The sequence below is a fragment of the Amblyraja radiata genome, chromosome 4 (genome assembly GCF_010909765.2).
Source record: "Amblyraja radiata isolate CabotCenter1 chromosome 4, sAmbRad1.1.pri, whole genome shotgun sequence".
Classification (NCBI taxonomy): Eukaryota; Metazoa; Chordata; class Chondrichthyes; order Rajiformes; family Rajidae; genus Amblyraja; species Amblyraja radiata.
In genome coordinates, this window is record NC_045959.1 from 73,796,417 (window position 1) to 73,821,016 (window position 24,600).

At 43.2% G+C, this 24,600-nt stretch overlaps 1 protein-coding gene across 1 annotated transcript in view; it reads left to right on the forward strand.

The window, feature by feature from the left end:
* The first annotated feature begins 1,506 nt into the window (after positions 1 to 1,506).
* The window catches only part of xkr4 (XK related 4), a 234,485-nt gene continuing 211,391 nt past the window's right edge, over positions 1,507 to 24,600 (forward strand). Inside the window, exon 1 of the mRNA XM_033019738.1 lies at positions 1,507 to 2,486. Coding sequence (XP_032875629.1) covers positions 1,546 to 2,486 — 941 coding nt within the window. The 5' untranslated portion in view covers positions 1,507 to 1,545. The remainder of the gene's footprint in view (positions 2,487 to 24,600) is intronic.

Below are 24,600 nucleotides of genomic sequence, written 5' to 3' on the forward strand. Positions count from 1 at the left end.
ATTCATGAAAATATCAACTATTATTAGTCTCATATTCTCCGCTTATGCGTTTCACAATTTTCATTTCCTGCGTTTTCCTGTGTTGCATTTCATTTCCTGAGTTTAGTTTGGGTTTCTCCATGCACTTTTTAAAATGTGTTTTTCTGTAATATCTTAATTTTTTCAGACAAGGGTCCATATCGAAGTGTTCACGTTTGTCTCTCCACGGTTGTTGTGTTACCTGTTTGCTCTTTCCAGCGATACCTACAGCTCTCAAATTTACGATATCTCCATTATTTTGCTATATTTTTGCTTCTTTATTACCTACATAGATGCGTGTGATCAATTGTAATAAATCGAGTCTGGGTTATTTTGCTTGGGCAGATGACAACCCAGCAGTATGAATATTGATTTCTCTAACCAAGTAACCCTTGCATCTTACTCTCTCTCCATCCCTCCCCCGCCCAAGTCCTCTAGCTTCAAAGTAGTCTTGTTGAGTCTCGTCTGTAACTCGCTTTCACCTAGCCCTCAGCTAACCATGGCCTTTCCTCTATCATCGTTACTTTTTGCATATCTTTCATTTATTTGTTCTATATCTCTCTACATCACGGTCTATCTCTCGTTTCCCTGTCCCCTGAGTCTCAATCTGAAACATAGAAAATAGGTGCAGGAGTCGGCCATTCGGCTCTTTGAGCCAGCACCGCCATTCAATATGGTCATGGCTGATCATCAAAAATCAGTACCCCGTTCCGGCTTTTCCCCCATATCCCTTGATTCCCTTCGCCCTAAGAGCTAAATCTAACTCTCTCTTGAAGAAGGGTCTCGATTGATTTAGGGTGACCAGTCATGATCATATTGAATGGCGGTGCTGGCTCGAAGGGCCGAATGGCCTACTCCTGTACTTATTTTCTATGTTTCTATGATGAAACGTCACCTATTCATTTCCCCAAGAGATGGTGTCTGAGTTACTCCAGCTTTTTGTGTCTATCTTCGTAATAAATCGAGTGTCAAGGTCAAAAATCAAAATAAAGGCAAATGTGGTGCTGTAAGAAACGTCCTGTGAGCATACTTTAAGTCAAGTGTTAACATTGCTGGCGACATCAACTCGGAGAATAGCAACGCTTTACTATCTTTGTTTTATTGGCAAGTGCCTCCAGTGGACACATTTATTCTACAGAGGAGTTGTACCTGCCGTACTAGTGATTATTTTTATTGTGTTACTGATAAACATTTTGTTTACTTTGATTATGTCGAACAACTTCTGGTGAAGTTTAATTAATAAATAAGGTGTGAACAACTGATATTCCCTATTGGGAAAGTTATTGGGTGATCAAAATCGCGGCAAATGCTATAAAAAGCCATGTGGGGAAAAAGAAACGTTAGGATGAAAAGTGCAGAACATGCATTTTGCGCGACGATCATTAAGAATCAGAGCCACGACGGTGCCGTGAAGCAACAATAACTCTGAAACAGAAACGTTGCAATCGGCCAGTCAGTCAGTCGGCATGTGTGGCGGCAAGAGAAGAAGTGGTGGGGATTGTCCCTCCAGGGGCGAAGTTTGCGCGAATGCCCAGCCTGCCTGAGTCATCCGAGTTGCCTTTCTTCTCTCACACGGTCTCTCCATCAATAAGAGATAGCGGAAGTTTAGCGGTGGATCAGCAGCCCCACACGCCGGAAGTGGAGGTCGCCCTATTCACTGGCAGCAGAGAGAGACACAGAGAGAGAGGGAGAGGGAGAGGTGAGAGGGAAGGAGAGCGAGGAGGGGCGGTGGAGGAGAGAGGAGAGAGGAGAGAGGCAGCGGCAGCCGCAGCCCCGATGGCTGCCAAGTCGGACGGGCTGTTAAAGATGATGAAGAAGAGCGACGTGGCTTTTACTCCTCTGCAGAATTCCGAGCACAGCAACCCGGGGCAGCGGCATCAGGAGCGGCATCAGCAGCAGCAGCAGCAGCAGGAGCAGCAGCAGCGGCAGCCCGGGGACGAGGAGGAGCGGCAGCAGGGCAGCCCCGGGCACGGCTCGGCCGAGCTGCCGCCCCGCTGCTGCACCGGGCTATGCCGGGGTCGCTGCCTGCGCTTCGCCCGGCACCAGCGCTACACGCTGTGGGACGGGCTGTGGATCGTGGCCGCTGTCACCGTCTATTTCTCGGACGTGGGCACCGACGTGTGGCTGGCGGTGGACTATTACCTGCATTCCCGTTACTGGTGGTTCGGCTTGACTCTCTTCTTCGTGGTGCTGGGCTCGCTGGCCGTGCAGGTCTTCAGTTTCAGGTGGTTCATCCACGACTTCAGCGCCAGCAGCGGCGCGGCCGTGCAGAGCGGCAGCCCTGTGGATGGCAAGGTGCTGGGCAGCGCCGGGGCCAGCGGCGAGACCGATGCCCGCTCGCCACAGAGGCAGCCTTCAAACACCAGGACCGACAACACGAGCAAAAGCAACAAGGCATCCTCCTGTTCCTTCTGCGTCTGGCTCCTGCAGTCTATCATCCACATCCTTCAGCTCGGGCAGCTCTGGAGGTAACTTGCATTCATTCCGCCAAAAAAAACCCTTGTAGCGGTAGCCGTGGGAAAGGTAAATCACACCGCACCTCCAATAACACACACTGAGACAGGTCCACTTAAAGTAAGCTGCCTCGTCACTAACTGCACTACACGTCCCAATACTTGCCCTGTACATATGTCAAAGTCCGGTAACAATATTACCACAAATGTAAAACAATAACTAAGGTGCTGATTGTTTGTCTTGTGGCCGGCGCGCACCATTTTGGTATAAAGTCGTGTGTGTGTGTGCGCGTGTGTGTGTGAATATATATATATATGTATAATACACATTTGACATAATGTGGTTAGCGATAAGTGCAGCTCCGCCGGTTCCTGTAATGCTTTGTAAGGTTCGGTTGGTTCTACAGCATCCAAGACACATTGTCTTGCCTAGGACCAGATATATTCACATGTAATGTTCGGGTCTGTTCTGTGAAATGCGCAGGTTTTTGCCAACGTAGATCCTGCGTCCAGTCAGTGTTAAGCTGCCAGTTTGGAGAGGTTGATAGGGAACGTCGGTAACATTGCGGTAATAGTCATCATAAATATTTGGCGTGATAATTGGCAGCTTGAATGAAATTCACATCACGAATACACATAACTTCTTACTCAAAATACTATTTCATGTGTGTACATTACATCATCTAACACGAGCTGTACAAGTATCATGCAGTTCTCTTAACGCGTGGAGTTCACTGTCAAAATACAGAACGCGTTACCAACTTTAAACAGCATTACATCATGTTTCTTACACTGAAGTTGTTGAGAGATCGGCTGCTCTAAACGGACCCCTGCATGGCTTCTCCGTTAGCTGTGGCGCCTCTGTGGACTGTTGATAGATTGTAATGAAAGTAACTCCCCTATAATTAATTTGTAACACTGCCTCGTTGCTTATTATTGTTGGATACTTCAATTGGTTTGCAGTCGACCAGTAATTTTGTGATTATGCTCTGTGTTAGATTCTGCATAGCATTTCGTGAGTCTGGGACTTAACGCGAAAACAAACCAGCTTGTGTTTTCAGCTGCTAATTTGAAAACAATCTGCTTGTTATTCGACGCTTCTTTGAGAAAGGAGTGATTAACGTTTCTTTTAGTTGTAATTAAATGCTACCGAGAGAGTTTTGTTTATTAAATTGCATGTGGTCATGGGCAAGGGTTTTTACTACAGTGCTGACATTCGGCTGATCAGAGAGAAACTGATTGTTCAAACAGTTGAGTGGAGCGGAGTTTGATGGTATTGTGATCTTACTGCAAATATTAGAAGCATAACATACCTCTTTTAAATCATTAACGTTGACAGCTAGGTGTAATCACCAACGTTGTAAAATGTAATATGTTGTTAAATCACACTATTCAATCATATTTTGTGGACTGTGAACATTAATAAAACTACTTAACTCAACCAGAAAATAGAGAATCCTGAGTGGATTCTGAACCTTTTTAATTTTCACGTAAGAATTGGACTTTATTCCTTGGAGCGCAGGAGGATAAGAGGTGATCTTATACAGGTGTATAAAATCATGAGATAAATAAGTGGGATAGATGTACTTTTAACCAGTGTAGGGGAATCAAAAATCAGAGGATATAGGTTTATGGTGAGGGGGGGAGAATATGCAGACCTGAGGGGCAACATTTTTACACAAAGGGTGGTGGGTGTATGGAATGAACTGCTGGAGGAGGTAGTTGAGGCAGGTACTATTATAGCATTTAAAAAACATGGATAGGATAGAGCGATAAGGGCCAAACGCAGGCAGATGAGACTAGTGTGTTTGGAGCATGTTGGTTGACGTGGGCAAGATGGGCCGAAGGACCTGTTTCCACACTGTATGACTCTGTGAATTGAATTCAAGGGTTATGGGGAGAAGGCAGGAGAATGATTTTGAGAGAGAAAGATAGATCAGCCATGATTGAATGCAGTAGACTTGATGGGCTGAATAGCCTAATTCTGCTCCTACAACTTATGAATTTACGATGTGTATTTTATATTTGTACCCTCAACAAGTATGAAGTTAAGCAATAATCCTGGCTGACAAGCATGTTCTTACTTACAGAAAACTGACAGCTCTGGAAAGATACATCATTTCAGCTGTGTGTGTGTGTGTGACCTTTTGTGGTTTTTCTGTTAAAAATTCTGAACAATGGGTACATAGACTCTAAACATACGGAGTGCATCGATGTGCACAGATCAGAAGCAGAAAATTCAATAAAGTGTAATTTGGCATTGACCAGCAGCAACAATTATAAACCAAATGACAGGTGCAATTCTGAAATGCAGATGGAAGATATATCATTGGCAGCTCAAGACATCACCTTTGCATTTCATAAGTTTAAAGGAACACAGTTCGTATCTGATTTATGGTGTGAACTAATTTCACAAGTGAAAGAACACTTGTAAGGCACAGCTGCTCAATTTTGTATTCTGGTTGTTCAATAGCCATTACTCAGGTTATGTGTGAAACTGATTTTTCACATCACAGACCATTAAGTTATAATTGTACTGTGTGATATAATTGTTGTCTACCAGTCATGACATGATCCATAGTCCTGTGGCACAGTTGATCAGTTGAGAAACGCAACATAATTTATCACTTGACTAGTAATGCACTAAGCAGTACACACTACTAAACCTGATACCATATTCACAAATGCATTTTAATTTCAAAGCCAATTGATTCATGCGTAAAAAAACATATAAGAGAATGAAGCATTTTGTGTTTTGCTCAAGAGAATAACTACATTTTGTTAAGCTTTCAGCTGGAATGTAATGTCTGTGCTTTGAATGCTAAGTCAATAAGATTGGGAACTCTACCCTTGATTAAAAGTACTTTTAATAGGCAGACTACACAAATGTCCCACAAGTGTGTCCGGAACATACACAAGAAACCATAATTTAATATCCTGCAAATTATATATCTGCAAAGGAATTGGAAATACCCTGTAGAGCTGCAGTGCAGGGTCATGGAATGAGGCCAAACCACATTCATACACTGAGCAATAAAACATGGTGCAGGGGGAACTCAGGGGTTCAGGCAGCATTTGTGGAGGAAAATGGGCAAACAACATTTTGGGTAGCGATCAAGAAGGATCCTGACCCCAAACTTCGTCTGTCCATTTTCCTTCACAGATGTTGCCTGACACTCTGTTACTCCAACACTGTGCTTTCTGCCCAAGATCCGAGAGTCTGCAGTCTCTTGTGACTCCACATCCATATATTAATCTTTTATATACAAATGCAGATCCATTGAATAAAATCCCTTTGACACAAAGAATGATACTCGTATGTCCTAGTTCTAAACATCATGGAATTAATCATACAACGGAATACTATAGATGGATGGTAACCTTTTTTTAGAAGTCTAGGCAGTTTTGGTGAGATATATTTAAGTGAATTGATGATCAAATGGTTGCTTAAATGGCTTGTGGTTCAATAAGTTTGAACAGTTTGTGAGCACATTTTTAACTTATCAGTATAAAAAAAAACCCCATTATATTTACAATACAATACAATACAATACAATACCGTTTATTTGTCATTTGAACCTCACATGAGGTTCAAACGAAATTTGGTTTCTGCAGCCATACAAGAAAAGAACCAAGACACACACCAACACAATTTACACAAACATCCATCACAATGAATCTCCTCCTCACTGTGATGGAAGGCAAAGTCTTGTCTCTCCCCTGCTCTCCATTCCTCTCCCGAAGTCAAAGTCAAAGCCCCCGGCGGGCGCTAGCAAGTCCCACGGCCATTTAAAGTTGCGCCGGGCGATGTAGGGCCCCGCTCCAGGTCACTCTCAACCCCGCAATTCGAGCGGGAGAAGTCGCCGTTGCCGGTGCACCGCAAAGCAGTCTCCCACCGGGGACCCGCGAGCTCTCGGTGTCACCATCCACCGGAGTTGGGTCGCAGCAGCGCGCCACCGCAGCTCTCCACGCTCCGAAGCCGGCCAGCTCCACGATGGTAGGTCCGCAGGCTCCGTGACTCGAGCTGTCGTTCCGGTTGGAGGCCGCTCCACGGTGCTAGGCCCCAACGGCAACGGAGACCCGACAGGGAAAAGGTCGGGTCCCCGAACAGGGAAGAGATCTAAAAGTTTCCCCCCCCCCCCCCCCCCCCCCCCCCCCCCCCCACACATACACAGTCAAAAACCCACCACTAACTTTACACTCTACAGGACAATAAAATAAAAATAGACAGACTGACTGCAGAGGCCGCTGCGACGTCGGTCGCGCCGCCAACCCAATATTTGTGACTAATAATAATGAAGTTATGAAACTAGTGTTTTTAATACACTCAACCATTTCTTGTGATGTTGCACGTTCTTTATCAGTGTTCCAGTAATCAATTAAAAATGTGAAATAATTTCTAAATATATATGTATAATGTTTTTTAACATATCAATGTGAACAAAACAAAATACCGCAATACAGAAGCTGCTGGAAACATTAAGCAAAATAGGTAGCCAGTGTGAAGAAATAGATAAACTTGCAGATCATTGAGTTGCTAGGTGTTTTCTGCATTTTCTGTTTAATAAGGCTTTTTTTCAGTTATCTGGCAGAGATTAGGCCCCATTCCATTTGTTAATGTTCTATCTATATTAGGAAATATAAACCATAAATATTAGCCTTTATTGCACCATGATACTAAATTCATACCTTATTTTAGTGGCTGGTAGTTTATTTTTTAAAGGGACACATGATGACCAGTGGGTAACCTTGTTTATTAACCTCATCGCCCAGAACTTGGACCATTACCCTCTATGCCTAATTGATTCGTGGACACTTCTCAAATGCTGTCGGTGAGTCAGCTTCACCACCCTCTCAAGCAGTGTGTTCCAGGCACTTACAGCTCTCTGGCTGAAGAAGAACCCCTCCATACCCACTCTCAACCTCTTTCCCTTTTCCTAAACCTCTCATTTTAACTATTAGCATCACCTATTTTTACTCCCCAAAAATTCATAAATCTATTCCTTCTTGCATATTGTATATGGTTTTCTTGAATAAGGGTCTGAAGAAGGGCCTCGACCCGAAAAATCACCTATTCCTTCTATCCAGAGATGCTGCCTGTCCCACTGCGTTACTCCAGTATGTTGTGTCTATCTTCGATCTAAACCAGCATCTGCAGTTCCTTCCTGCACATGGTTTCTTCATTCGCTTCTTAAACCCTGTTCCATCTTGTCTTCATGGACTGTTTGTGGGATGAATAGGTCTGGTAAAATTCAGCTCATTTTTCTAATTGAAATGATACATCTGGCTTTTCTTCTAAAAAGCGGGAGAAACAATTTTCAAGAAGATTATTATACTATAAAAACTGCAATGTGACATTTGTGTCCATTTGTAGATCAATAAAGAGCATGAAGTGACAATTGCTTTTCATTTGACTGTATAATTTCCTCATAAGCCAGGATGAATAGCAATTAATTTTATTGTCATGATGCGACTTTGTTTTCTGTAGAAAGGAGTTAAATGTTTTGGGAAAAAAAGAAGAAATTTGGATAAATTTACATGATGTGAAGTACGTTGACGTAAAATCAGATTCATGGCAAGCTGTAATTACATTGCGTAAAAAAGCTGCAGGGGGTCAATAGTGAAATACCACATAGAAAAATTCAAAGTAACTTCTTGGCAAATTAATTTGCTTTATATTGTCTGTAAACAGAATTATTCAGTGGAAATATCTCCCAGATCATGGTAGGATAGTCATAAAATGTGTTCTGAATTTGGGATGGCACAGTGGTGCAGCAGTAGAGTTGTTGCCTTATTACAGAGCCAGAGACCAGGGTTCCATCCTGACTGCGGGTGCTGTTGGTACGGAGTTTGTATGTTCTCCCTGTGACCGCGTCGGTTTTCTCTGGGTGCTCCAGTTTCCTCCCACGTTCCAAAGATGTACATGTTTGTAGGTTAATTGGCTTTTGTAGATTGTTGTGTAAGATAGAACTAATGTACGGGTGATTGTGGGTTGGCATGGAATCCGTGGGTCAAATAGCCTGTTTCTATGCTGTATCTCTAAATTCAATTGCAGTTCTAGAACCTGTAGAAAAATCTACTACATCTGAAGAAAATACGAATAAAAATCCACGAGATTACATGCACAAGGAGATGGCTCTTTAGAAGCCCACATAATGGGACATTGTACAGCAAGAGATGTACATTCTCTTGTGCCCTTAGATATATAGCAGTTCAATAATTAATGTGCAGAAATATTTACTGTCTTTACAACAAAACATTGCTGTGGTATTTAAAAGTCACTTGGTTAGTAAATCATGAATGGCACATCATATAGTAAAAAGGTTGAGATTTTACAATATTGTGGATAGGATAATAGATATGTCTAGAAATATTGATTTGGTGTTAGAAAGTATAATAAGTACTCCGGTATTTCCAGTTATTCCGGTAATCATTTAATTAAATGGGTCTTCAGTGATCAAAAAAATGAATTCCAAGTTGAATGAATGAATGAATGAATGAATGAATGAATGAATGAATGAATGAATGAATAGTTTATTTCCGTCAATCATTAAAAAGAACAAAACTTTACAATCTGTGTGAATATGAACCAACACTGTATCCATTTCACACAACGTTCACATAATCAATGACCGAAAAAGGAATAGGCTGACGCCACAAAGCTTATTTTTGCCTATCCTATACAATCCATAAATAACCCAGAATATCAGCATTACAAAGGAAAGGAAAAAAAAATTTTACTCTAAATTGTAATCCTTACTTATTTTACATTTTAATCATTTTACATTATATTCTTTAATTATTTTACATTTTAAGGCGTTTTTGAAACTCGACAGAGAGCTACAAAATTTCAACTCATCACTAAGCCCGTTCCATAATTTGACTCCCAAAACTGAGACACATCTATATTTTACATTGGTTCTCACTTTACATGTTTCAAAAATACACAACCCTCTTAAATTATAATGTCCTCCTCTTAATTAAAAAAAAATTTGAATACTAACAGGAAGGTTTTTATTCCTAACTTGGAAAAAGTATTTCTAATGTCTTTACATTCACAATATCCAAACATTTTAAGGTACTGGACTTTATGAATAATGGATTTGTAGTTTCACGGTAAGAAGCTTTATGTATTTTTCTAATAGCTCTTTTCTGGAGTTTAATTATAGGGTCTATATTTGTTTTATATACATTTCCCCAAACTTCAACACAATATGACATATGGCATTATAAGCGAGCAATGCAATATATACAAACACTTCTTATTATACAGATCCTTTGTTTTGTAAAGAATAGCAATGGATTTAGATAATTTCTGTTTGATGTATTCTATATGTGGCTTCCAACACAGTTTATGATCTATAATCACTCCCAGGAATTTTGTTTGATATACTCTTTCAATTTCAACTCCATTTAAATTCAATTTTATTTCACAATTAACCCTGTCACTACTAAACACCATAAATTTTGTTTTATTTTCATTTAGGGATAATTTATTAATATCAAACCATTTTTTTAGCACTATCAATTCTCTTTCTGCTGTTTTCAATAGTTCTTTTATATCATTCCCTAGTTTAGGATTAAAACTAAATTAAGTGCAATTCTTTGAGTAAATGTGTAAATTAGATTTGGAAATTACATTTTCACACCAAGGTTGTGAAGAGAACGTATAAAATATGCGCATTCATTTAGATATTTTATGTTTAACGTTGATTGGTGAGATTGATCAGTTGCAAAGACAATGGGAAATATCAAAGCAGAGGAATAAAGTTAAATAAGCTGAGAGGGATTTCATTGGAACTTGAGGGACAGCTTTTTCACACATGTATGTATGTATGTTGAACAAGCTGCCAGAAGAGGTAGTTGAGGCAGGTGCAATAATACCATTTAAAAGACATTTGGGCAGGTACAGGGAACGGTTTATAGAGATAGACACAAAGTGCTGGAGTAACTCAGCGGTCAGGCAGCCTCTCTGGAGATAAAGGATGGGTGACGTTTTGGGTTGGAACATCTGAAGAAGGATTCCGACCCGAAACGTCACCCATCCTTTTTCTTCAGAGATGACCTGTTGAGTTACTCCAGCATTTTGTGTTTATCTTCAGTTTCAACCGGCACCTGCAGTTCCTCCCTACACAAGGTTCACAGGGCATCTTGGACGGCATGGACGAGTTGGCCCGAAGGGACTGTTTCCATGCCGTATGAACCTAGTAAAGAGGAAAGCTTTCATAGCTATGTGTCAGAACTGTCCAAATTGAGAATACAAAAACATACCATGGCAAGATTAGCAAATTTGCTGATGATACAAAAGTGAGTGGTTTTACAGACAGTGAAGATGCTTGTGAAAGATTGCAGCAGTATCTGGATCGATTGGCGAGGTAGGCGGAGGAATGGTTGATGGAATTTAATACAGAGCAGTGTGAGGTGTTGCATTTTGGGATGTCGAACAAGGGCAGGACCTAAACAGTAAATGATAGGCCTCTGCATAGTGTTGTATAGCAGAGGGATCGAGGAGTACAGGTGCAGTCGCAAGTGGATAAAGTGGTCAAAAAGGCTTTTGGCACATTGGCCTTCATCAGTCAGAGTATTGACTATAAAAGTTGGGAGGCCATGTTGCAGTTGTATAAAACGTTGGCGAGACCGCATTTAGAATATTGTGTTCAGTTCTGGGCACCATATTATAGGACAGATATTGGGAAGCTTGAAAGGGTTCTGAAAAGATTTACGAGGATGTTGCCAGGACTAGAGAGTGTGAGCTATAGGGAGAGGTTGAGTAGGCTGGGTCTCTATTCAAGGGAGCGCAAGAGGATGAAGGGTGATCTTATAGAGGTGTGCAAAATCATGAGAGGAATAGATCGGGTAGATACACATAGTCTCTTGCCTAGAGTAGGGGAATCGAGGACCAGAGGACTTAGGTTCAAGGTAAAGGGGAAAAGATTTAATAGGAATCCGAGGGATAACTTTTTCACACGAAGGGTGGTGGGTGTATAGAACAATCTGCCGGAGGAGTTAGTTGATGCTGGGACTATTCCATCATTTAAGAAACAGTTAGATAGGTGCATGGATTGGACAGGTTTGGAGGGATATGGACCAAGCGCAGGCAAGTGGGACCAGTGTAGTTGGGCCATTGTTGGTCGGCATGGGCAAGTGGGGCCAAAGGGCCTGTTTCCACACTGTATCACTCTATGACTCTAAGATGTAGTATTTCACCTGTGGTGAAAGATTCATTTAATCTCCAGACTCACCTGATCTTTGTACTTGGAGCATGGGGATCACATAGGATAGGTTGCCAGGCCAAATGCAGTGAAGTTGACAACATCCATTACATTACTTCTTGGTGTTAATTTTGGAACATAGTTATGTGTTCAATGTTGAATCATATACAGGTTTAATTTATTACAGTTTTCTCCTATTTCATTTGTACCTTCACACCATTACACCCGTCTACTTCTTGCAAGTGTTTCAAAAAGAAATGTAGTTCCCTTGGAAAAGTGCAGCATAGTCTAACAAACATTTAAAAACTACAGTATTGGTGATGCTACATTGCCCAGTAACTAGCTTAAATGTGTTATAAATCTTACCCACTGAACTGTGACGTAATCATGCTGGAGGAAGTAAGAAATAGAAAAGATCATTCTCCTTATAAGGTCCTTTAAATTGTTGATAGCAGAACGGGAAAATAGAAAAGACTTGTGCCCATCAAGAATGATTATTCTCTGCTAACCCAAGATCCAAGCACAGGGAATTGTTCACAGAAGATGTTACAATGGTTTGTACAAATTGCCACAGCAGAACTGTAAGGTGACATCCAAATTGTGCAGACATGCAGAGAAGAGCAGCGATGATTGTGTGTGCTTAAATCACTTCATTATATATGGGTGTCACTGTCATCAAATTCACAGTTTTTTTAAATGTATAGCTGGGTGTCAGTTATTGTACATCAGTAAATTTCCATCTGCAGGTTTGCAAATGTCAGTGATGATTCTTTGAATCAGTTTGCATGCTTATTAACCAATTATAAAACTGTTCATGATTTAAAGTAATGAGAGATGTTGACAGCGTAGATAGAGAAAGATTGTTCTCGGAGGTGGAAGGGTCAAGTACCATTGTACAGAAATTGAAGGTGATGGGCAAAAAAATAATGACAGGTGGAAATACTTTTTTAAACAGCAAGCAGTTAACCTCTGGAATGCATTGCCTGTCAGGGTGGTGGAGGTTTATTTAATCGTCACTTTTAAATTGCAACAGTGCTTAACAGAAAGAAAAATTGCAGGACTTGAGGGAACGGTGGGAGAATGAGGCTGGCTTTAATGCTGTTGTAGGGATGCCACTCCCTTTTATCTACCATCTTTGAAGCGTTTCATGTTTCACTTTGATCAAATCTGGTAATGTATAGACCATTGTGCATTTTTGCTTCTCTCTGCAGTATTGCATTTCCTGCAATACATATTGCTCTTCTCTGCAACAGAAGGTCCCAAAGTACCAGGGCTAGTACAATATGCACCAGAGGGAAATGCTTTCCAGTTACAAGATGTCATGGGTCAGGAAGCAGTACAGAGCCTGAGGGTGGCAAAGTTTTGTCAATAGATCAGTGTCTCCTTGGTGTGGTTCTGTGTGACTAAGATTATCCCTTCTTTTGAATTCAATGAATTGTTAATGTTCCAGTGTGAAACAAACTAGATGTCACTATAAAAAATTTAATACTCATCAAAGCCTTCGTACAATATCTTGGCCGTACTTTTCTTCCCACAAGACAAGAAGAGGAAGCTGGCATAGTGGAGTTATCGAGTACAATCTACATTGTATCATTCGCATCATTTGAACCAGGCATCATTACAGACACACAAACTTCAGGGGCTTTCTGGGACTTTCCAAAAGGAACAAATATTAATCTTTACAAAATAATGATCATAAAAACTAAACACCGATGTAAGTAATAGCCCGCCACTTGGCAAATCTTTCAACTCAGCCTCACAGGCCGGAGCCCGGGTCTCACGTGTCGGTAGCTCGCGCGTCGTAGTTGGAGCCTCGTGGGTCAACGAAGCCCGCAGCCATCGGTGCCTGGGTCTGCGGATCCCGTGGCAGGGGCCTGGGTCGGCACCACGAAGCTGCCCTGAGAAGACCCGGCAGCGACAGTGGAGAGGTCAGTGCGGAGGTCACTAATGGCGCCGACGGACGGACACATGGAAGTGATGACGCCACTGCCGAGGGAAAGAAGATAGAAGGACCTGGCATGGAGGGACTGCTATGAGGGAGGGGGGAAGAACAAAGGGGGCAACCGGGCGCAGGGGGGGAGGGGGGGTGTGTTTTGTAACTTTGTAATATTCAATTCAATTCAAATTCCTAAACTATAGCAATGTTACAAAATTTGGAGATTTTTAAAATCAAGTCTGTAATTTATCCCGTCAGATAAAGCATAAAAAGAAGTTTAATTTGACACCTAATTCACTTTCATATCTTCAGTATTAATATAGTTATGGCCATTTTCATACTCGGAAATTAGCATCTTGTTCCCTATTGCTTTTTCATTGACTTAACACAAAAGCTGTGATCGAGAATAGTCAAAAGCCCATAACTTTCTTAAAAATTAAGAGAACTGAAAGACATTTTCAGTTATTATAGATTGAAGCATTCTGAAACAAATATGAAACAATCTTACTTAGATGACTTGAAATTAAAGCATATAATTAGTTAGTTACCTAATTGTAGCTAATTACAAAATTCAATTACTAGATTTAAACATCTATCCATTTCTTAAGAATAGATTAACATTTTTAAATAGCCTAAATGTCCAAATAACATTCACACAAGAATTCACAATATAACATAATTTTTAAATCTCATTGTCATGGGTTTATAGGCCAAATGGAAGGAATTTAATGTTTAATACCTGTAAATTAATGGCCATTTAAATCAACTTGCGAGTGGGTTTTTCTGAACACGACCATTTGGAACGTTGCGGTTGCGGTTATTTTAGTCCCCCATATCGGCAGCAAATACATTGCCGGTTCGTTCGGGGAAAAAAATCACCGTTTCGCAACTTAAAATGTGAATTAAATGCATCTTAAGAAACACTTTTATACATAAAAATAAACTACTTTCTTTTACCTGTCCCCTACGTAAAATCCGGCCCCGTTGTCGGCGTTGACGGCTTCAGAAGCTGATTTTAAAATTACTCCAGCGATTAACTTGTCGGGCGAATTTAAAAAAAAAACCACACAGAACGCCCGTCGGAACGCTTCTTCGGCAAAATCTTGCACTCCAACAAAATATAATACAGGACAAGGTAGGAAAAAAAACGCGTTTTAACCCCGCCCCCCCTCAAATGCGCCAAATTGCGCACACGGCCAGTGGCAGAATTGCAGCGCCGCTGAAGGTAAGTATTGTAACATACCTATAAACTAGCTACATATTCTTCAGTTCTGACAAGCACAGGCAGAGCTGATAGATGGAGTGCTAACTTTAGTTATGGTGCGTTATAGAGGTGATCTAGTTCACATCATGGTTCATGAACATGAAGGAATGGAGGATACTAAACTCTTTACAGTCCGGATTTGTTGTGAGTTAACTGCAAGATTGCTTGAAGAGAGCCTTGCATTATTCCAGTATTTTTTGGCAGTTAAACAGTGGGAGTGTCTATTCATAAATGTTCTGGTGTCGAAATGTTCAGAAGTGTAATTCAGCTTGGTTCTGGTGTGAAGGAAGGAATTGCAGACGCTGGCTTATACCGAGGACAGACACAAAATGCTGGAGAAATTCAGTGGGACAGGCGGCATCTCTGGAGAGAAGGAATGGGCGATGATTCCGGTTGAGAAGGGTCTCCACCTGAAACGTCACCCATTCGTTCTCTCCAGAGATGCTACCGGTCCCGCTGAGTTATACCAACATTTTGTGCCTATCTGTGTTTCTGGTGTTATGTTGGCATAGTGTTTAATGGCTGGGTCAAGATTTGACACTGAGAGGATTTTCCCTTCCAAAATGCACACTTGGCTGATCCTCTGATGTGAGTGATGGAAATGAATCATTTACCCCCACCCATTACCATTCTCCCGACCAGCTTGTGGACGGACAAGAGAACCAAACTCTAATGGGCCTGTCCCACTTAGGCAATTGTTTAGGCGACTACAGGCGACTAGGCTGTTGCCTCATGGTCTCCGGTGGTCGCCGGGGTGTCGCCTGTATGGTCGTGAGTAGTCTCCTCAATCGCCCAAAGAGTGGTAGCGTCTTTCTGGTCACCGCTGGATTTTCAACATAGAAACATAGAAAATAGGTGCAGGAGACTTCTCTAAATCATCGTCTCTACATCTCTCGTGTCGCTTTCCCGTGACTTTCAGTCTGAAGAAGGGTCTCGACCCGAAACACCACCCATTCCTTCTCTCCAGAGATGCTGCCTGTCCCACTGAGTTACTCCAGCTGTTTGCGTCTATCTTATGTTTAAACCAGCATCTACAGTTTTTTCCTACACACTGACACTATCCTACACACACTAGGGACAATTTTTACAATTATCAAGCCAACTAACCTACATACCTGTACGTCTTTGGTGTGTGGGAAGAAACCGAAGATCTCAGAGGAAGCCCACGCAGGGTACGTACAAATTCTGTACAGACAGCACCTGTAGTCGGGATCGAACACCGGCGCTGTCAGGCAGCAACTCTGCCCCTGCGCCACTGTGCCGTTAGAAGAATTCAAAGCACCAAAGCTGCTGTTTCCCTGATATTGCTTGCCTGGAATCTTGTTTGCCGTAGTCCTCTGCATGTACTATTAAAAGCGAACAAGATAGCAAGCCTCTGTGGTATTAACTTATCATTGGATATTGCATGCACCAAGTTTCACCACATCACTGTTGAATTGGAACATAACCAGGTGTTTTAGGAGCTTGCTGTCTGACTGAACTTGTGAACTGTACAACGTATATATTGAGGGATGGTCTCGCCATTTATAGCAAGTGACATCTTCACGATTCTTTATGGATAAAAATAGTTTAAGTGTGACAAATAATTTTTTTTTTTTAAATGCAGATGGCAATTAAAGTAAAACCACAAGCAGAAACACTATTGGGGAATTTTGATTTTGGAACGAAATGTACAAGATACGGAATTCTTTTTGTGTAGAATGGAACTGCAGATGTTGGTTTATACCAGGGGTCGGCAACCTACGGATCCGGCCCGTAACACAAAATCATCCGGCCCGCAGGCGTTTTCTTTTTCAATTCGTTTTCGCGACCTGGGTGCTACAGCCAGTCCCCAGGGCTCGCAGGCGACCTGGGAACTGCAGCTAGACCCGGGGCTCACAGGCGACCTGGGCGCCACAGCCAGTCTCGGGGCTCGCAGGTGACCTGGGAACTGCAGCCAGTCCCGGGGACACGAGGGATCTGGGAACTGCAGAAAACTAATTGAGAAACACGTGAAAACTAATGCGAAAAACAATACCAAGTGTCACATGAGCTAGTATGTATTATTAGTATGTATTATTACTAATTTATGTATTATTGGTATGTATTATTACTAATTTAGTTAGTATGTATTATTATTACCTCCATTTATTAACTATCTATGGCGATAGATGTGGTTCGCTATCCGCTCACAGTCATGGGTCCTGGTCCCTATGCAGAACAAGGTTGCCAACCCCTGGTTTATACCAAAGATAGACACAAAGTGCTGGAGTAACTCTGTGGGTCAGGCAGCATCTCTGGGGAAAAAAGGATCGGTGACGTCTCGGGTCGGGACCCTTCTTCAGTGTTTGAAGAAGGGTCCCGACCCAAAGTGTCACCCATCATTTTTCTCCAAAGATGCTGCCTGACCCACAGAGTTACTCCAGCACTTTGTGTCTGTCTAAGGAATTATTTCTGCCTCATTTGTAAAACAGCGACTATGACTGTCTCAGTTTCAAGAAAGAATTAATCAGTACCTGTCAAAATTTTCCTCTTGAGCACTGAATAGTGTAACGCATGCAGATTAAGTTCTTTCTTTCTTACATGCCATGCTGAACTTGAAGCCTTGATCAACTCTCTCAACTCTCTCAATGGTGTATCTGAGTGATGTGTCCAGGTGGTTCGAGGCAGTCCGCTACTTAAAGGATGAAAGAGCAGTTATCCCCTTCACTTTTTTACTTCTTTCTTTACTTTCGAGTTGGATCTATAAGCTGACACAATCTGTCAATGCAAACCTATGAAACCGTATTCTCCTATTTGTATTTCCAGTTCTGTATTTCCAACCATACACTGGCACCACCCCTCAACTCTTTCTCCGCCACATTGACAACTACTTAGGGAATGCCTTCATCAACTTTACCACAAACCTCCACCCTCCCCTCAAATTCACTTAGAAACATAGAAACATAGAAAATAGGTGCAGGAGTAGGCCATTCGGCCCTTCGAGCCTGTACCACCATTCAATATGATCATGGCTGATCATCCAACTCAGTATCATCTTGGACTACCCTTGCTCTCCTTTCTCAATCTTTCTGTCTCCTTCACGAGGGACAGACTATCGACTGACTCCTGCTATAAAGCCACTGACAGTTATCTGGACTACACCTTCTCCCACCCCTACCTTTGGCAAAGCCACCATTCCCACCTCTCAATTTCTCTGTCTCTGCCGTATCTGGTCCCAACATGAGTCTTGCCATTCTAGGACGTCCGAGATGTTCTCTTTGATAAATGTGGTTTTCCCCCTGCTGTTATAGATGCATCCCTCACCCACGCCTCCTCTGTTTCCCGTAACCCTGCACTTGCTCTCCCTCTCCCTCCCTTCAGATGGAACAAGAATGGAGTTCCCGTGATCCTTACCTTTCACCCCACCAGCCTAAAGAGCCTGTCCCACTTGGACGACCTAATCCACGAGTTTAGGAGACCCTAGACGAGTTGAAAAAAATGTCAAGGTCGTGTTGACTCGCCGAAGTAAAAGACCTCCTACGACTATGTCTACGACCTCCTACGACCCCCCTCAACCTCAATCTTCCACACCTAAGACCAACTACGACTAGCTACGAGTGGAAAATTGTCACATGATAAAATTATGTCATGTTTGCTTTATTATTTTCACGGATCAGTTACCGACCTACGACTATCTACGACTATCTACGACTACCATCACGACCTACTGCAACCTACCTACGAGTAAAAAGTATCAATTTTTTCCGTGCCGACCTTTTTTTTACTCGTGGACATTTTTATCAGGCTGGAAAAACGCCGCGACCTGCTTGAGGCCACGAGTACACGGACATCACTCACGAGCATTAGGAAGAGTCACAAAGACCTTCTACGAGCTTCTGGCGACCATGCTGCGAGTATGAGTCAAGGGCAAACTCGGCAGAGGTCGCCAATTAGGTCGTGAAAGTGGGACAGGAGCGGACTGTCCCACTTAGGCGACTTTTTAGGCGACTGCAGGAGACTATGCAGTCGCCACATGGTTGCCACATGTTTGCGGGTGGTTGCCGGGCGAAGTTCATGGTTGTGAGGAGTTCCCGCATTCTGGGAACCAGTTGCGGCCTCATTATATTCGCCGTGAATTTTTCACCTGTTGAAAAATTAGCGGCGACTAGAATGAAGCCGCCATGGAGTGTAGCGAGAATTCTCGTGCCATAGGTGGGTTGGCAGGAGGTCCTTGTGGGTTGCCAGGAGGTCGAAGGTTCTCGTGGGTGGGAGCCGGTGCTGACTGGTGAATTTCATTGGCTCATTGGGAAAAAAAAGGTAAGCAGTAGTTTTCAGAACCAAGGATAACTGACCGGTAATGTTAAATGTCCGACGAGCTTCACAGCTTCTTAATAGTTGTCTTCTAATCTGGCTTCATAATAGTTGTCTTCACTCCCTTCTCCCCCCTCCCCCCCCCCCCCATTCTCTTCCCCCCTCTTTTAAATGACTTACCGTACACTGTGCTCTAGCCGTCTTTTTACAGCGCCAACCTTCCTGTTCGGTGTGTGTCTGTATCATCTTGGCTTTGCACTGTGTGAATTATTTAAACAGGGCTAGCATTGCTTCCTTCACCAGCCCATGTCTAAAAAAAATCACACAGGCTGGTGAAGGAAGCAATGTGTTTGTGTGTGTGTTCCATTCTGATAGTCGCCGTTCGAGTTCCCGGTTTTTCAGGCAACTGCCGGCAACTTGACAATCGCCGGCAGTCCGCTGAATAATCGCCTAAGTGGGACAGGCCCGCATCCAACGCTTCAGTCTCAGACATTTCTGCCACTTCCAATGTGATCTCCACCCTTTTCCACTTTCTGCAGAGACCACCCTCTCTGCAACTCCTTGGTGCACTCATTCCTTCCCACTCAAACCACCACCCCCCCCCCCCCCCCCTTTCCCTCAAGCTACTTTCCCGTGAAATTGCAGAAGACGGTACATCCACCCTTATACCTCGTCCCCGACGTCAATCCAGGGACCCCAGCAGTCTTTACAATTGAGGTAAAGGTTCACATGCACCTCCTTTAACCTCATCTACTGCATTTGGTGCCCCCCGATATGGCTTACTATAAAACATCAGCGAAACAAAGTGTAGACTATGTGACAATTTCACTGAATATGCGCTCAGTCCACCAAGGCCTGCTAGATCTCTGTTCCTAATAATATTATCTCCCCTTCCCATTCCCATACTGATAATAGCCTGAAGAAAGGTTCCGACCTGAAACATCACCTGTTCCGTTTATCCAGAGATGTTGCCAGATCCGCTGAGTTGCTCCAGCACTTAGTGTCTATCTTCCCTATACTGATCTTTCTGTCCTAGGTTCTCCATTGCTAGGGTGAGGCCGTATGCAAACTGGAGGAACAGCACCTCATATTCTGCTAGGGTAGCTTACAACCCAATGACCATTGAATTTTCCAATTTTAAGTAAACCAACCAACAAGTACCTCATCTTCCTTTCTCCTTCCCCCCCATCCCCTTCCATCTATATCCCTTCCTCTGGCTTCACACTTTACTTCTCTTATCTTTTGTCTGTTCATCTCTGGCCATTATACAGCCATCTGCTAATCAATGGGTGGCACGGTGGCGCAGCGGTAGAGTTGCCGCCTTGCAGTGGTTGCAGTGCCAGAGACCCAGGCTCAATCCCGGCTGTATGTGCTGTCTATACGGAGTTTGTACATTCTCCCCGAGATCCGGTGGGGGGTTTTCTCCGAGATCTCCAAAAGACATACAGGTTTGTAGGTTAATTGGTTTGGTATAAGTGTAAATTGTCCCTAGTGTGTGTAGGATAGTGTTAACGTGCGGGGATCGCTGTCGGTGCGGACTCGGCGGGCTGAAGGGCCTGGTTCCGCGCTGTATCTCTAAACTAAATAAAATAAACTAATGCTCCTCACCAGCATTCATCCAGCTGGCTTTGTTCTGCCCTACCTCTCTTCCAGCTTTCTCTCCCCTACAACGGTCAGTTTAGAAAAAAGGTCCTGACATGAAACATACCCTCCAGACATGTTGATTGACCTGTTGAGTTACTCCAGCACTTTGTGTCATTTTTGGATTCTCCTTACACTCTGTTCCTCAAGTGCTTGTCACATTATGGCTACTCAGAATGCCTCAGAAAGGACTTAGGTCCACATTTGTTCTCCTGTGGTCTCAGGTTTCTGTGTTTTCCTGGTGCCTGATGCTTTATGCAATTCAAAGTGCAGTGTAGTTATTGATTGTGGAGTAAATAAATATGCTTTGAAGCTCATCAAATACTTCCTTTTTCTTTAGAACAATATTTAATCTCACTGCATTCAGTTATGGCAATTATAATAATGTTGGAATGAAGAAAATCCTAAGTAAATTTGCCAATTCCAATTTAATTGTTGCTTAACACACAGTTAGCAAAAAGGGAATTAAATGTAGAATCTGTGGATTAACATATGTTAGAAACATTTACTTTGGCGGTTAGGAGTAAAGGAAAAAATTGTGTCTGCTCAATTAATGTCAAGTCATGGATTTACACAATTAGTATTTTTTGTTGACTGAACTAAAGAGAAATTAAACTCCTTAAAGCAACGAAAGTCAAGGCATGATTTCCACTTGCAGGAGGTTTTGGTAACTAGAAGTACAGAATTAATATATTTGGCCATAATTTGTGGGGGTGAAATCAAGGAAATGGTTTATGTCCAAGCTAACACTGCTTGGAACTCCCTTCCAGGTAGGGTAAGTGAAATCTCACCTCGTGCGACTGACCTAGTCACATCTATACAGAACTAAAACTCTGATCTTGTTATCTTCCGGTTTGTGCGGTCTTTCTATTTGTGCAAAAAAACGTTCGCGATAGCGCTACAATTTTTCGCAAGGTTCACTCACCGTTCTCCTATGCAGCGATTGCACCAAGTTTCGTTCCGATCGGTTGAATATCGTAAAAGTTAGCGAGGTTAAAAAATCTTTAAAACAGCGTGTGCGCAGATCGATCTCTTCTCCTGCCCTTCAGTGCCACGCGGATTAGTCTCTTCTCCTGTCACTCACCGGGACGGTCCGCCCCTTCCTGCGCCATCGCGTCTTTACTGGAGCTGAGGATGGCCGGCGGAGGTTTCCAACCGGACACAATTTTCGGAGGGACCCGAAGCAGCCCAGCCCCGAGCAGCGGAGACCCTGCCCAGCCCAACCCAGCGTGGGAGACCCAGCCCAGCCCAGAATCAGAGACCCAGCCCAACCCGGAGTCGGAGATGTCGCCGATGTCGCCAAATAGAGAGCGGAGACTCTGATCCCTGCAGAGGAGAAAGAGCAGTGACCAGTGCCCACTGTGAGTCCCCATCGCACCGCCAATTCCAGCCACTACACCTCTGGTCCCCCTCGCTGGCTCCCCTCCCCCCTTCCCCATGATACCCCCCCTCTCCCCCATGGCTCTTCCCCCGTCTTTTCTCTGAGCTCACTCAGACTATTCATGATTTACAAATAAGCTGTCCACAGCATACAGATACAGGATAAAGGGTCTAACGTTTAGTGCAAGATAAAGTCCAGTAAATCCTGATTAAAGATAGTTTGCAGGTCTCCAATGTAGTAGACGGGAGGGTAGGACCACTCCGTAGTTGATCGGTGGGCGGTTCAGTTCACTGATAACAGCTGGGAAGAAACTGTCACTGAATCTGGAGGTATGCATTTTCAATCTTCTGAACCTCTTGCCTGATGGGAGAAGGGAGAAGGGGGACTGACCGGGATGAGACTGGTCCTTGATTATGCCAGTGGCCTTGCCGAGGCAGTATGGCATATCATAAACATATCCTTATAGCTGTTCCTAATTGTATCTTTTTCTTCTTGAAGTTTTTTTAGCACCAGGTTAAAAATGATCAACCTTTCATCCAGCACTGTTTTTGAAGAATCTCTGGGTCCACTGTTCAACCTCCCTGTCTAATGTAGCACTTGAAGGGAACCTTAGCAATCATGTATCTGCTGACCAATTCGCCCATCTCTGTTGTCATCACTTGTTCTGAACAGAGTTCCTTTCAGTGAGCAGAGGCCAGCTCTGCAATGCCCTCCCACCCTGAGAACCAACATCAACACTCTGGTGGCTCCAAGATAATAGTAAGATTAAACGAGAACTTACCAGCTTGAAGTTTGATCTTTATTTTATGAGGAGTTACGATGAGGGATTACGTGAAGACCACGCCAGCACGCATGCGCGACATTCTTCAAAGCAGCGGTATGGAATCACAGAACACAGTAATTGAAATAAACATAGTAAAGATAAGAAGAACTAGGATACCAGTTGACCTTTATAATTGAGGGTGGGAGCGGAGGGCACGTAATCCCTCATCGTAACTCCTCATAAAATAAAGATCAAACTTCAAACTGGTAAGTTCTCGTTTAATCTTACTATTTTACTTTGGAGTCACGTGAGTGACTACGTGAAGATTTTAAAGCTCTGTGATTTCAAGCCGTGTAACAGTCCATGCTTCACTCACTGCCGGTCACCCAAGGGAGGAAGTATGTTATCGTAATTAAACATGAATCAGTTTTTTACAAACAATAACAATATTTATTTTAAACAAAGAAAATAACGCTCCCCCGGGCTTAAATTATATATTTGCAGAATTTAAAATCCTTTCTGCAAACAATGCAGGTTTGGCAATCGGCTTATTATAGAACGTTTGGAAAGTCCTTTCCGTGGACCACCCCGCTGTTGCCAGGATATGGTCCATTGGCACCTCCATATTCCTAGCCGCCGATGTTGCTGCTGCCCTGGTGGAGTGAGATTTTAAAATGTCAGTATCCACTCCAGCAGCTCCCAATACCTGTCTGAGCCATCTTGAGATGGTTTGTACCGACACCCGACCATGTGGCTTTTTGAAGCTGACCCATAGTGCCTTTTCACTTCCTCGGAATGCTTTGGTTGTGCTAAGGTATAGCAGCAGATATGACATGACACATAAACGGGGGTCAGGTGGGTACGCCCGGAATTCCTTCGTTAGTCCTGAAGTTCCCGGTCTGCTCTGCTTGACCAGCTCCCAGATTGTGAATGTAATTTGGTCAGCTGATGTGACCATATTGTCCAGTCTTAGATAGTGTAGGGACTGGACCCTTTGGGCTGAGACTAAAGCCATCAGCATTACCGTTTTCAGGGTGAGCTGTTCCAGAGTCAGGGATCTGGCTGGTGACCAACCCCTTAGAAATGACAGGACGACACTGACGTCCCAGATCTGGGTGTACCTTGGTCTAGGGGGGTTGGTATTAAAAATACCTTTCATTAGTTTGGCCACCAGCGGATGTGATCCTATGGACTGTTGTCCTGGTGCCTGCCATAGATAGGCTGACAGAGCATTCCTAGCACAATTAATTGTGCTGTAGCTCAGACCTTCATCGTAGTGAAGGCTGGACAGGAACTCCAGTACGTTCGTTATTGTCGCTGTTCTATATGTCGCCCCAGTCCTCGAGCAGTACGCTCCCCACTTCCTGATGCTGGAGAGATCTGTTTCTTGGTGGATTGTCGGTAAGATGCCGTCATCATGTCCATGGTCCTGTTTGATAATCCCAGATCCAATAGTGGTCTTTTTAAATTCTGCAACCCAACAGATTTATTCTGTCATGGCACGGATGACTCTTGCCCGTGACAGGGTGGACCAACAGATCTGGTCTTCTGGGAATGGTCATGGGTGGTTCAGTGACCATGTCAAGGACCACAGGGAACATGGCTGTGTAGGCCAGTCGGGTACTACCAAAATACCTGAAGCAGAGTCCATTTGTATTTT